Consider the following 13,351-nt stretch of genomic DNA (forward strand, 5'->3'; position numbering starts at 1 on the left):
CACTAGGTTTGATGAGTAGTAGCAGGCAGAGGCATGATTTAATGCGGTGCAGTTTTTCTAAATGCATTACTGAGATAAAATTGTTTCCTTTTTCAATTCACTCACTGAAGTAACAGGAGATGAAAAGGCAAAAAGGGAGAGCTTTCCATGTTGATAATTGTTCACTTCTTGCAAAGGAGAATTTCAGTATTCATTTTTTTTTTCTACAAGTTATTTTCTATAAGTCCTATCCCTATGTGGTCAGGACAAGTAAAATCTGAATGTTTCTATTGATATCAGATCCATGTGAGCAGTTCTGTGGAAGAAAAAAGAAAAGGAGTAGAACTTCATGTCACCATGTCATCAAATGAGAAAGCAAGTTAAGAGGCCTTTAAGAAAAAGGTTTGGTTGAGCTCAGGTGCATTCTGAAGAATATCTTTCTAGTTTATCCTCAGCTTTTTTAGGAGAGTCTTAGATGTGACTGTGGAGTGAAAAGTTTGTCCGGGAAACAAACAAAATGGTGTGAGGTTTTGCTCCAGGCAGCCAAGGCCATTTTTGCCAGTTAAGGTTTTGGGTTGTTTCTGGGGCTAAAGCCACTCTGGTCTCTTCCCACACAGGTGGTGTTGGCTGTGACCCTCGCTGGTGTGTAGCTGCACCATTCCACAGTGCTCCTGGGGACATGGATGTGTGTAAGTGTGCTCCTGACAGTGGTCCTCAGAGTTATGAATGAAGCTGGAGTCTCAGCCTCTGGCTGAAGTTGTAAAAACGAGATGATCTTTGAGAATTTAAGTTGATGCTGTGTTTAAATATGCTTTGTAAAGCATTCAGAAGACTTGCTTCTGGAGCAGAAAGGTTAAACCTTTGATGTGCTAGTGATGGTTGGATTGCAGTTATGTACACTTAGATTCCCTCCCAGCTTCTTGCTTTTGATTGCCTTTCACCTGAAGGATGAGGGACTAGCAAGTATGTCAAAGGCCATGAGACTTTGCTTCCTTTTGTGTCTTTTTTAGTGTTGACAGTGTGGTAATTAATGCAAAAGTAATTGACAAGAAATTGTTGTCAAAACTAGAAGAGATGGTGTCTGCTCAAGCCTTCAGTGTTCGCGCCTTAGTGACTCTCTCTCTGAGTGTCATGTGGAGCAGGAACCACCATGCCATTGTCATGGCTTCATCCACAAGTGTGGTACTTGTGAAAGGAGAACAAAGACTCTACTTAGAGGACATGTGAAGGGGAACCTCCTCATGAGCCCTTTCAGGGTTGGTCTCTGTGAGCTGGTGACACAATAGAAGAGACTCTGGTTCAACTTTTATTAATAATAAATGGCCTTTAGATGATCTTAATGACAGCTCAAATAGACAGTTTTGAGCACCTTCTGGATCCTTTTGAAGACAGTGATATGTGCCCTGATAAAGACTAGTGAAGCCCTTCCCTCCTGAGGAGTGATGTTACAGATGGTTGTCAGAGAAGATGGTGGAGCAACTGAATGAGACAGGCATTCAGGAAGTAATTTATTGCAAGTCTTTTGAGAAATGAATTAAAGAGGGAGTAGAAGTGAAACACCCCATCAGTATGGTTTGTGAAGTAATGAACAGCAGGCAAAAAGTTGTGTGAAAATGTTCTGTGGAGGAGATGGCGCACACAAAACAGAGGATGTTTTCGCTATTTGGTAGTGATACAACTTAAGTAACTCCTAATCTAATTACTCTAAGTTCTAGCTGTTGATTCTTGCTTGTCTTACAGCAGCACTGGGGATTTGTACCATTTGACAGCAAGGAGGGAGGATGAATGAACTGAAAAAGAGAATGTATTTCACAGGTTTTTGGGGTTTTTTTAAAAGAACTTTGGTGGCGAATGCCAGGATATCACTGGCACAAATCAGGAATCCAGACTGACTCAAAACACAGAAATGCCTTAAAGACAGGTGCAGAATGCTTAGTAAAAGTTCGAACTGTCTTTGGTTGGCACTTCTTGAATCATGTCTACTTGGATTTCATTTGGTTAGCACCTACCACTGTGGAGTTCTGAGCCATGGTGAGTCCTTCAAGTATTTTCCACAAATTATTACTGGTTTTTCGAAGAAAATAAGTTCAAAATTACACACTTTCCAAATGAACAAGAAAAGTAATTTGTCACTGGTTTGTAACTTGCCAATGAAAATGAAAGAACTGTTTCCAGTGAACTAGAAAGGAATAGGATTTTGCTTATAAATAAAGGGAATTTTAATCCAACTGTTTCTTTACCTGTAGAGTATGAAAGTCCTCTACACTAGACTGTCCCTCCACTTGGCATCTGTGCATTTCCAGAATATTTTTTTAAAATGCATAACTTCCTTGGTAATTTACAGGGGATAATGTGGTTCACTGGTAGAAATTAAATTTCTCCACAGAAGTATATATTTGGCATGGCCATTTTCACTTTCAGCATTAAGAAGTAAGAGCAATTAAGCATGTGCATCTCTGAACTAAGAGTAAAGTTTCAGTTAGAAAATGCTTGTTTGTAGATATATGTTATAAAGTAGAATGGCCCCTTCTGTAAGGAGCAATACAGCAATTCACATACAGCCTGCAAACGTTACATTACATCCAGCCTGGGGCAGGCCAAATGACAGGTATAAATCAGTGCTTTTCTGGTCTAGTTTGAACTTTGCTTTCTGTGTAGTTAACAATGATTTCCTTTAAAAGAAGGCTTAGAGTGTGGAAATGATTTTCTGATTTAAAGTATCATGCCATCTGTTTCTGTTTTCTGTTGGTGGTATCATTGCTTTCTTGGGCAGTAAGTAAATTAGTGTAGAGTCTGTGTGTGTGTTCTGTCTCTGTTCACCCCTGCGCTTTCTCTTCCCTCCCCTCCACCAAAAAAAAGCGCTTTTAAAATAAAATGTCAGGGGGAGGTACATACTGCTCTCCCAGTAATTTAAATGTTACCTTTCTGTAGTATGAAAGGAGCTAGAGCCTGCTTTCTCCTTCCAAATTGTAAGCAGAGTAGCCCCTCCTGAGATGCTTTACAGAAGTGAAGCACAACTGAGTGTTAAGTGCTGGATGCTGCCTGACATTTAACACTACTGTGCTCAGCTGCTCTTAGACATATGAGTCTTTCCTCATGCTGTGAAAGTACACCATGCTGTTCTGTATACTGAGGATTCTGAAGTTCTTAATACACAGTGGTGGTCTTAAAACCTGGGGGGTTGACATTGTGAGAAGCTGATATTGAAGGGATAAGGCTCTTCAAAACAAAAAGAAAATGAAGGGAGATAATAAAACTAGTTGTTTGTACCAATGTCATAAGAGATTGTTTTATTTTGTTTTTCCTTTCTCATTCTGTAGCATGTCCTGGGTCTGTGGCAGCAGGTAGCCTGACAGGCTACCTCTAAACCTATACTTCCATCAATTCCTGATGCTAGTGCACAAAGATGGACTGTTTTGGTAGGACAAGGCTCCATTGAAGTTACTGCTAATAAGCAAGCCAGCTCTGTTCACTTCAGTCCCATTCAAAACACAGGAAAAGGCTCAGTCTTTGCCAAACTTGAAGAGCTGAAACTATTACAGAGGTTAAAAATTATTTATTTCAAGTGGGTGTAAAATATATTTTCAAAATAAACACTGAAACCACACCTGACTCTTACCACATATATTAATCATAATCTGCGTGGGCATGAAGTACAGAAAATGTTGAGCTTTGTATTCCTTGGTTTTATAAATGCAGGTCTGTTCTAACTAGCATTTAATATAAGCAATGCTTAAGTACTGTCAGATACAATGCACCTTCTCATTATGTAATGCTATTGCATTGTAGCTTAGTTTACTCCTAGCAAAAAGATATGGCTCTTTTAATACCTCCCTAATGCTTAAAAAGAATTTTTAAAAATGAAGTAGTCATAGGTGGGATTGATTTGACTATTTAGTTTTAAAGTATACCTATACTTCTCTAAACAAAAGCTGATGGTAATCCTAGTGCAGTAGCATTTTGTGTTTCTGTAGCAAATTGTTCTCTAGTTCGTTGTGCTTGTGTTCTGTAGTGCTGTACTGATTGCCATCTGCTTTTTAAGTACAGCTCCTTGATGCACTGGGTGATTCTTCTCAGAGCAGTCCAGTGGTCCACATGCTTGGTTTCAATTTTACATGCTGCTACATGTGAATCAGTGTTCTACAGGTATAAAATGTTGGCACTCCCCAGCATGTAGTATGTGGGGTTTGGGGGATTTTTTTGTTGTTTCTATTAATGCCTTTGAGTACATACTCCTGTACTTGCACTCGTCCATATAAAAGCCAAACTGAACCTGGCGTTGTTTGCATGTGGCAGAGCTCTGCCCACCTTTTAGATCTGGAAATGAAATGTGGGGAATTTCCCTCCTCAGAGAGAGTGTATTGCTGGGGAGCTGCCTCTCCTCCATACTGCAGACAGATTTGCCTCCATCCTGACCCGCCTGTGCCTTCAGCCAAGGCTGCTCAGGGCACCACAGCAGTGATGGCTTGCTGAGGTGTTCTTCACCATGCTCTGGTCTGAGACTCTCTGCCACCATCCATACCCTGCATTTCAATCTCTAACATATACCTAAACTCTTTGCTCTCCTGAGTTTTAGCTACATTGCTGAGAAAACAGAGGTACTGCAGTAGGGTTTTTTTGAAATCAGTATAAACCTTGGGTTTGATACCATGTTGTTATAACTCTTCTAATCCTCTGGCTTCTGACTGAATTATCATTCAGTTAGAGTCCATGTAGCTCACTTGCTGAAGCAACAATGACAGGATTGTGTTGTGTTGCTTTTTAGGGTTTTGCCCTCTGTTTTTTAATACTTAAATGCTTAAATACTGCATTAGTGGAGTCTGTCTTCTGGTACCACTATGCAGCAACCAGATCTGCATTCAAATCCACGGTGTTTCTTTCTTATTTAGTGTATTGTTTGGCAGGTTTCTCTAATTGAGCATGTTAAAGAATAAGCAGTCTAGGGAAATCAAACTTGCCACCCTTCAACCAGTAATTCCTGGAAAGAGATGCTGGTTGCACCCTTTCTCTCTTCATGGTGATACTCAATAAGGAAGGAGTTGAACTGGTGGTCAGCTGCACTTGTGCAGTCAAAACTCAGTCATTCAAGATTATGTGGGGCAGACACAAACATACTCTAGCTGGGTTCTAGCAGACTCTCAAGTCAGCAGGGTTTTATTAACTTGGGCTCACTGCCAAGCAAATGCAACTCTGGTGCTCCCAGACCAAGTAGGATCTGCTGTTTTGGCGTGGAGTCCGAGCAGTTAAAGCCTGCCAAGTGTGAAGGTTGCAGATCTGGGTCCAGCACAGTTCTTGGATCCAGGAGCTCTGGAAAGACGCTGCCAGTATCTGAACGTATGGATTAGCTTGGGACCATCAGGACTCATTAGATCAGCAACAGTTTCTGCCCTGTTAACCTCAAGCTTGTTTGTTTGTCTGGTTTTAGTTTGGTTTTTATTAAGGTTTTTTTAATGTTGTTGTTGTTGGGATGTGTGTTTTTTAAAACTTTTAAGTCTTCAGTTCTGGGGAAATTAATTAGCTTGATCATCCCCAAGCTCAGCTAAAACTCTGCATGTGCAGTATGGCATGTAAGGAGCTTCTTGGAAGCAGGCTGCAGAGGCACTGAGTGTGCTGAGCAGGAACCAGCTCAGGGTTCCTGAGTCAGAGCTGCTGATCCTAAACTGACTTTTAATTTCTCTGTGCTCTTATTCCCAGGTCGTTTTGCAGTGAAACCGTATGTAAATATTTGATTGTCTGCATTCTCACAGCCTTTATGAGCCATGGTAGTGGTGCACTGACCATTACACCTGAAGTATGGGGTACTGGGTGGACATTGTTAGTTAGGGCTTGTATTTGGTTTTGTGGCGTATGTAGCCGTCGTACATACACTGAGAGAATATGTTTAATAACTTCACTTGTCAGGGTAATTAGCTTTTCTGTTTGGATTTGAAAATGCTCTCTGGAAAAATTACAGTGAGCTTGGTGTAACTCAAATAATTTAAAGATGGTATGCTAGATAGTCTCTGGATTGTTAGAGTATTTGAAATTAATTTTCCCCGTAAAATTTACCAATGCTTGCTTAACTTTTCCAAGCAAAAGGTCATACATCTCTTTTTTCATTCATATGCAGGTGCAGCTGGGACAAGTGGATATAAAATGCCCCATCACAGAGTGCAGCGAACACCTGGATGAAACAACTGTCATCTATAACCTGCCCCATGACGACATCATCAAGTATAAATACTTCCTGGAACTCAGCCGTATTGACTCCAGCACCAAGCCATGCCCTCAGTGCAAGCACTTTACAACCTTCCGGAGGAGAGGCCACATTCCTACCCCTGCCAAATTGGAGAACAAATACAAAGTGAGCATGCTTGCCGGGGCTGTGGGTTAGATGGCACTGCAAAAGTAGGACAGCATTTGGTGAGCATTAAATGAACTTTCTTGTTTCACTGGAGCTGTATGCAAGCTGTGATTAGGAATATGAACCTGTAGTACATCATTGATTAAGTACTTAGTTGACTTCTGAGAGTTCAAGCAGTTGAACTCTTCAGTCTGTATTTTTTTCGATAGGTGGCATAATTTTGTCCTGACACATTTTAATTTAAACAGTGTTTTCTTTCCGACATGCAAACAATATGGTCACAGTCAGAGGAGACTGGGAAAGGGGAGTTACCACTATAACCGGTAATTTTAGACTTACAACTTTTTAACTTTCCCCTGAAACTCTGGGTAAGTGAGTTCTTGGCATTTGTGATGTTAGGCTGTTGTCTTTGCTTCTTCCTTAGTGATAGAGCTGCTGTCTGTCCTGCTTGTTGACTTTTATTTCTTCACTCCCTTAGCAGAGGTTATGCATTACTGTAGTCTCATCATTCACAATGCAAAACTTGGAGAAATAGAGGGGAAAAAAACCACTTCTACAGTATTTCTTTTCGTAGAAGAGTTACTTACACTGTGATTTTAATCAAAGATAAAAAGCAAGAACTTAGAAGAAGCATTGAGCTGCTAAAAGTCCATCTAAATTCCAGAAGACAACAGTTGTCTGCAGCACCATGTTCTGTGTTAGTTTTCCATCCGGTTATTAGATTTGTTGTGGTTAATTTCATGATCGAGCTAGCCTTTCCTGGACAAACCAGTTCTCCTCAGTAGGAGTTTAGATGACTGTTCAGATAGCCCTAATTACACAGCATAAGATTCAGCCCAGTATGAAGATTAAAAAAGGTGGAAGGTTGTGTATTCATTGGAGTTGAAAAGTTGGTAATGCTAATTCTGAGTTATGAGCTATTTGTGCATATTTATGTAGGGCATGAATTACATGCTACACTGTCTCAGTGTTTTCAGATTTTTGTCATTTTACATTGAGGTGGAAAAAATTTGAAACTGCAAGTAAAATTCCTTCTGCCCACAGCTATTCTCCTTCATGCATCTGCTTCATCATCACCACTCATCAGTTGTAATCCAGGGTAGATCAGATATTGTAATGCTTTGGCAGCCGCCTCTCTTAAGGTGTCAGAGGCTGTTAGTGTGCCACAAGTGTGGGTCACAGGTGGTGCAGCTGTTGTATCATGGGCCTGCCAGATCTGAGAACATTCCTCAGGGCATAACCAGTGCTCTTTTATGAGTTAAAATGGTACAGTTAAAATGTTCCAAACAACTTCCCTACAAACCACAATCAGAAGGAATGGGAGACTGTGATGCATAGTGCAAGCCAGAAGCAGTTCACTGGTTATGTGGTGATGCAGTGTGTGTAGCTGTGATCTACAGAGCTTAAATCTCGGGGGAACAGACTGGCAAAATGTATTCTTTGAGCTGAACCCATGTGTTGTGTGCAAGAATGTCTAGTTCATGCTAGTCAGAAATAGAATTGGGAAGACGCTAGCAAGCAGTATGGATGATCATAGTCCACAGGGCTTCAGCATACTCCCTGAACCTCAACTGTTTTCTGGTGTAGGTACAGTTTTAGTGATTTATTTTAAGCTTAGCACAAGGAGAAGTTTTGTTGCAGGGAGAAGGTTTAAAAAGATGACTAATATGACATAGAGTATATGTGAGTAATTTACATACACATATCTGTGGACCAATATTATCTGTTTTCTTAGGTTTGTACAGATTGTGTCTTGAATTGCAGGCTCTTTGGAAGTGAAGACTCTTTTTTCTTTTGTGTATTGCATAGGAGACACCTGACCGGAGGCTTTTGAGGCTGCCCTATTCACGTGCAAGCCATACAAACAGCAGTTGCACCACATAAATTGTGCACCAGCAATTGCAAGTATTGCCTTCAAGAGAACTGAGTCATGTGTGGGAACATGTATGCACAAGCCTGCACAGCCAGTACACTTACTCTTTTATACACTGCAACAGGAAAGCACTCCAAAATCCAAGACTTCATTTGAACAGATACTTTAAAAATGTTAATGTCATTTCTAAAATTTGGTACAGTATTTAAAATTACAAATAACATGGAAATTTAAAGAGGCAGCAAAGGTATAAATTAATTTTTCTTACTATAGCTGGATTGTGTCAGCTAAGCTGGTCTAGGTCCAGCAGTTCAATTGGCTGAGATTCAAGTCCTGGTGTAGTAAGCCTAGAAAGTTAACATGTATGTTGAGGAAGAAGGAGGGGAAGAAAAGGAGAACTTGCTATCCAAACCTTTCTTCTACCATTAGTGCCACTTATGGCCACACAGAGCAGCAAGGGAACTATTTAATTTTCTATATAAAAGTTTTTATCACAAATGGATCCAGCATTAACTAAGAATATCTCCTTGTCCCCTCTCATATGTCCTGAATTGAGAGTGTAATGTGGTTGCAGACAAGACCCTAACAAACCTTTGGTCAGAGCTGTTATGCAAAAGTGCAGTGGAAATAGGCAAAAATTGAAAAATTGCTGGTTGAGTTCCTGTGCATGGAACAGGTGAAGGTTCCACAAGAGTAAGAAAGAAGACTTGTTCCGTGAGGAAGCTCTGGATTTTGCCTGTTAGTTTTTGAACTGCCACTTGCCATGGAGAAGCAATACTCTGCTCTGTGAGATTGATAATGAAGTTTTCTTGTTCACTTCTATCAAGAGATGCATGTCACATAAAAGGAGGACTTGAGTGCTTGGCTTTGCAAATATAAGTATTTTTTCAATGCAGTTGCTATACAAACTATCTTTTGTTTGAACTACTAAAGAGTTTCTGGAAGTTGTTGTTCTGGAACTAGCAGGAATTTGTACCAGCAGAGATGCTGTGATAGAGTTGATCTGTGCAATTCAACTATATCAATTAGCTCCCCACTTTTGGATCAGATTTTAACCTTTAGTGGCAGATAGCTTCATGGCTCTACATCGCTTCAATCTACCTTGAGCTTCAGCTGCTGCAGATGTGGTGATTTTGCCATGCTCTCCCTCCTTGCTCTCAGCTATTCATTCCTGCCAGCCTGCTTTTGCTTATGTTGATGTTTTGGTGTCACACTGGGAACTGGATCAAAGATCAGCCCTAATGGGATACAAAATTTGTTTGTTTTGTTGTTGCTTATTTTCAGCTGTTTCAAGAGAGGGGATGCGTTGATGATGAGGAGAAGGAAGCTGTTTTGGCTGCAGCCCATATTTATTTTCAAATAAAGTGACAATATCTGCAGCTAGAGACTGTAATTCATGTAATCAGTTAATTGCATAATTAATTTGGCCATCCTGTTATATAGCTACTGTTCCACCAAGCTGCAGAAAATTTCACTAAGCTTTTTGTACCTTCAGGTTCTAGGAATATTTTTTCATGTGCTGTCAGTTTTGCTATCATCAGGTCACACTGAGTGGTGTTTTGTGTTGAAATTATCTATCAGTTTTGAAAAGTCTTTTCCTGTGAGGTGAGGAAACTGATAGATAAAGTAGCTTGCAGTAAAGAGGCTTGCTAAGAAAATGGAAAATACTAGCCTCAAAGGTCAGTGTTTCAGAAAGCTGAGAACCAAGAGAGCAAGAGAGTTAGAACACAAAGTTGTGTAATCTTTTCTATTTCAATGGAGGCTGATGTCCAGATGACATAGAAGTTTGTGTATATATCCATCCTTTCAATTCCAATCAACAGAAATAGAAATCATAAAATAAGTGGGAAAATGTTTGTGTGAGGAATAACGTATTTGACAAAACACAAGGTTAATGTTTTGGGTTTTGCAGATATAGTTTGTCTGCTTTGCTGGACTATAATATATTTTACTGGTTTAAATCGTATGTTGATCGCATTTGTGTCCTTGCTGTGGTGGTTTCATGCACAACTACTGAACCATGAATCAAATCATATTTGACTTTTCTTTCAGAAAAGCAAAGAAAAAGTGGAATAAGAATGTGAAAGAACAGAATTGCCCTGTTCTGCTTCTGTTTCTTAAGCACAGAGGCATCACACTGCATCCAAGTCTGAATGGTTTTAGGAGTTTGTTTTGCAGCCACTAGTTCCAAGAAAAATAACTACTTAAAGGACATAGTTTTCTTTGCTTCTGTAAGTTATGCTCAGGCAGCATTGAACCACAGAGAAGTGAAGTGGCCCATTCAAAATATAAAAACTATTTACTAGTTCAGTTTTGAGGAAGGTGCTGTCAGGGTGACAGGTGGAAAAGGAAACTGGTAATGAAACATAGAGTTCTCACTAGTTCAGTTAGGGCCATTTGTGGTAGGAAATGTTATTTTGAGTTCCTGTGGTTATAGCCTCATCCTGTATTTCAGTACTTTCTGATTAATGTGTTTGGAAACCTCTGATGTCTGTGTGTGTGTGTCTTGGTTTGAGACTTAAACTTACACACTAAGTTTAAATATATATCCTGGTAGCTGCTGCATTGTTTTCATTTGTGTACATGCTATAATAGAAAGATAGTCTGCAATTAATTTCAGATATTCACCAAAAAACAAACCCAACAAAAAACAAACCCACAGAACTGTGTTTTAAATTAGGTTGCCCTTTTTTTTAAAAAAAAGAAGCTTTAATTTGCAGCTTCCTGACCTGTTGATTTGGGTTTGTATTTTTTAACATCCATCTTCTATCTCAAATGTCTGAATACTGCAACGGATAAAAGTCTTCAGGTTGTAGAATGCTTACTTGTGGCTACGAGCTCCATCTTTGGCAGAGGCATAACAAGTACTGAGCACTACAACATGATGCTTGCTATAATCTGTCATCCCAGCAGTAGGACACTGTGACATGTTGTTGAAAGACAAATTCAATGCTGGGAGAGAGGGCGGTAGAAAAAGGAAAAAAGAAAGATATGGAGATATGGGGTTGGCTAGGTTAGATGACTCTTGTGCATATTGGTTTTTAAAGTGTTGTGGAAACATTGATCAGTGCTCTGTGTTAATTTGGTTAGTAGCAGTATATATATATCATTCTTTAGGTTCCTCAGAGCAGGAAATTTCCTTTCTGTTATACTGGTTTTATTAGGAGAATTCATCTGTGAAGCAGTGATGCAAGGTAGTATGTTTCCATTGTTTCAGCTTCTTGGCCACCGGCTCATTAAATTTGAGAAAGGGTACCAGTTATATTTTGTATTACTTTTGTTTTGTACTTTATCATGGCCTTGGACAAGTTTTCAGGTAAAAAATAGTAAGTTTGTAATCCACATGTTTCAGTCCTAATGTGTTGTTTTCCTTTAAACAAGATGTAGTCATTGCATATATAAATAATTTTGGCTACCCCTAGCAAAATATAAGATCAGAGCACCTACTTTGGACTCTTAATTGTAGTCAAGGAAGCATAACACCAGTTGTCATGACTCAGCAGGAGGGTACAGCAGCTTGTGGGAGTGAGAACTTGAGAAATGTTTTGAGGGCTTCACACATGACTGCCCTCTAGATTTAGTTTCCTGAGAAGCACCCCCGCACTATGCATGGTCAGCACAGATGTGTCCATGGTTTGATGGTGAGCCATGTCTGGACAGAGATATAACCAAAAACCCTTGGTTTGGCTGGTTGAATTCCTCAGTCCCATCCATCAGCTGGGTACAAAGCCAGGGCAGTGCCAGACATGGACTGTACCTGGAGATGGTGAACAGTGCTCAGCAGTCACTTGAGAGGCTGAGATGTTGTCATCTTTCAGGCTGAGATGTTTTGTGGCCAAACACAGCAGAAGTGAACATTCTGCAGGAGCCTGGATGTGCCTGAGTCTAGTGTGGCTTCTAGTTCTTGCTTTCCTTAGTCATGATCCAGGTTGGAGGCCTGTCTTTTGTCAGATAAGCAGCTGCAATGTGCCTCTATTTATTACTCCTACAAACACAGCAGCTGCCTTAGCTTTTCATTAAAAAAATAAGCAGGCTGTGGAAGATGATGTGATGATGATGGTACCTGTTTGACACAATGATTTAAAACCTAGGGAGTGGAAAGAATAGATCCTTTCTCAATTTGAATATGGCTTGTGGGTTTTGCCATTAGGTGTGGTCTGTAGCAAGTGGGCTGCTTGGCAGAGCCTCAGCTTGCCTTGACGCAATCAAGAGCAAAAGGAGGTGCCTGACTTCCCGATGGTACTTGTAGTTCTTGGATGAGATCCTTGCTCATGGCCCTTTTTCCCAGGACCATTCCTAATATAAGCTTCATAACCCATGCTGAGTTCTGTAGAGCTCCTTCAGAAAACCAAGTACTTTCTGTAATAGCTTTGGCAGTGAAGGTTATTATTCCTAGAAAAAGATAGATCCACTATACTGAAAACTGTAAGCTAATTTTTAGGTGTTCTCACAAATGTATTGAAGGCAACTGAATAAGCTTTCTGGATTCTGCCTTTTGTCAGGTGAGCCACACAATCAATTTTGAAGTAGTACCTGTGATTAAACCAAGCTACTTGTGCTTCATTTGATTGAGGCCTTTCCCGGCTTAGCAATTACTTCTGTATTTTCTCTCATTTAAAAAGGAAAAGAACAAGCTAGCTCCCACAACTTCTTGTGTTTTTAAAACAGATCCTTCAAAAGATGTTAGATCTTTGCTGGGCAGCTGCCCTCTTAATTGAAGAGCAGTGGTTTTAAAACAGGCTTTCTAGTTGTATCAGCACCCAGCTTGCAAATATGTGGTGTTTTCTCATTTGTACAGATCCAGTGTCCATCTTGCCAATTTGTCTGGTGTTTCAAGTGCCACTCTCCCTGGCATGAAGGCGTTAACTGCAAAGAATACAAGAAGGGAGACAAGCTGTTACGTCACTGGGCCAACGAAATCGAACACGGGCAGAGGAATGCCCAGAAGTGTCCAAAATGCAAGGTGAGCTGCTCTCCCTTGGCTTGCAGGTAGTGGCTTCAAACTATTCAAATACACATTTAAAATAAATATTTGTAGCTTCTGCTCAGCATTGGAAATGAAATTCACACTTGCTGTGCAGTTTCTTGTCAATGACCCATTGAGAAAAACAGGTCAGATGCTTTTCTTGCTGGTTCCTGCACTGATTCTGCAGAAT

General features: G+C 40.2%; 1 protein-coding gene across 1 annotated transcript in view; it reads left to right on the forward strand.

Annotated features, from left to right (window-relative positions):
* Nucleotides 1–13,351, forward strand: part of RNF217 (ring finger protein 217) — a 66,801-nt gene that overhangs the window by 26,714 nt on the left and 26,736 nt on the right. Inside the window, exons 2-3 of the mRNA XM_032101602.1 lie at nt 6,089–6,322; nt 12,994–13,158. Of these exons, the coding sequence (XP_031957493.1) occupies nt 6,089–6,322; nt 12,994–13,158 (399 nt within the window). The remainder of the gene's footprint in view (nt 1–6,088; nt 6,323–12,993; nt 13,159–13,351) is intronic.

This window comes from Corvus moneduloides, chromosome 3 (genome assembly GCF_009650955.1).
Source record: "Corvus moneduloides isolate bCorMon1 chromosome 3, bCorMon1.pri, whole genome shotgun sequence".
Classification (NCBI taxonomy): domain Eukaryota; kingdom Metazoa; phylum Chordata; class Aves; order Passeriformes; family Corvidae; genus Corvus; species Corvus moneduloides.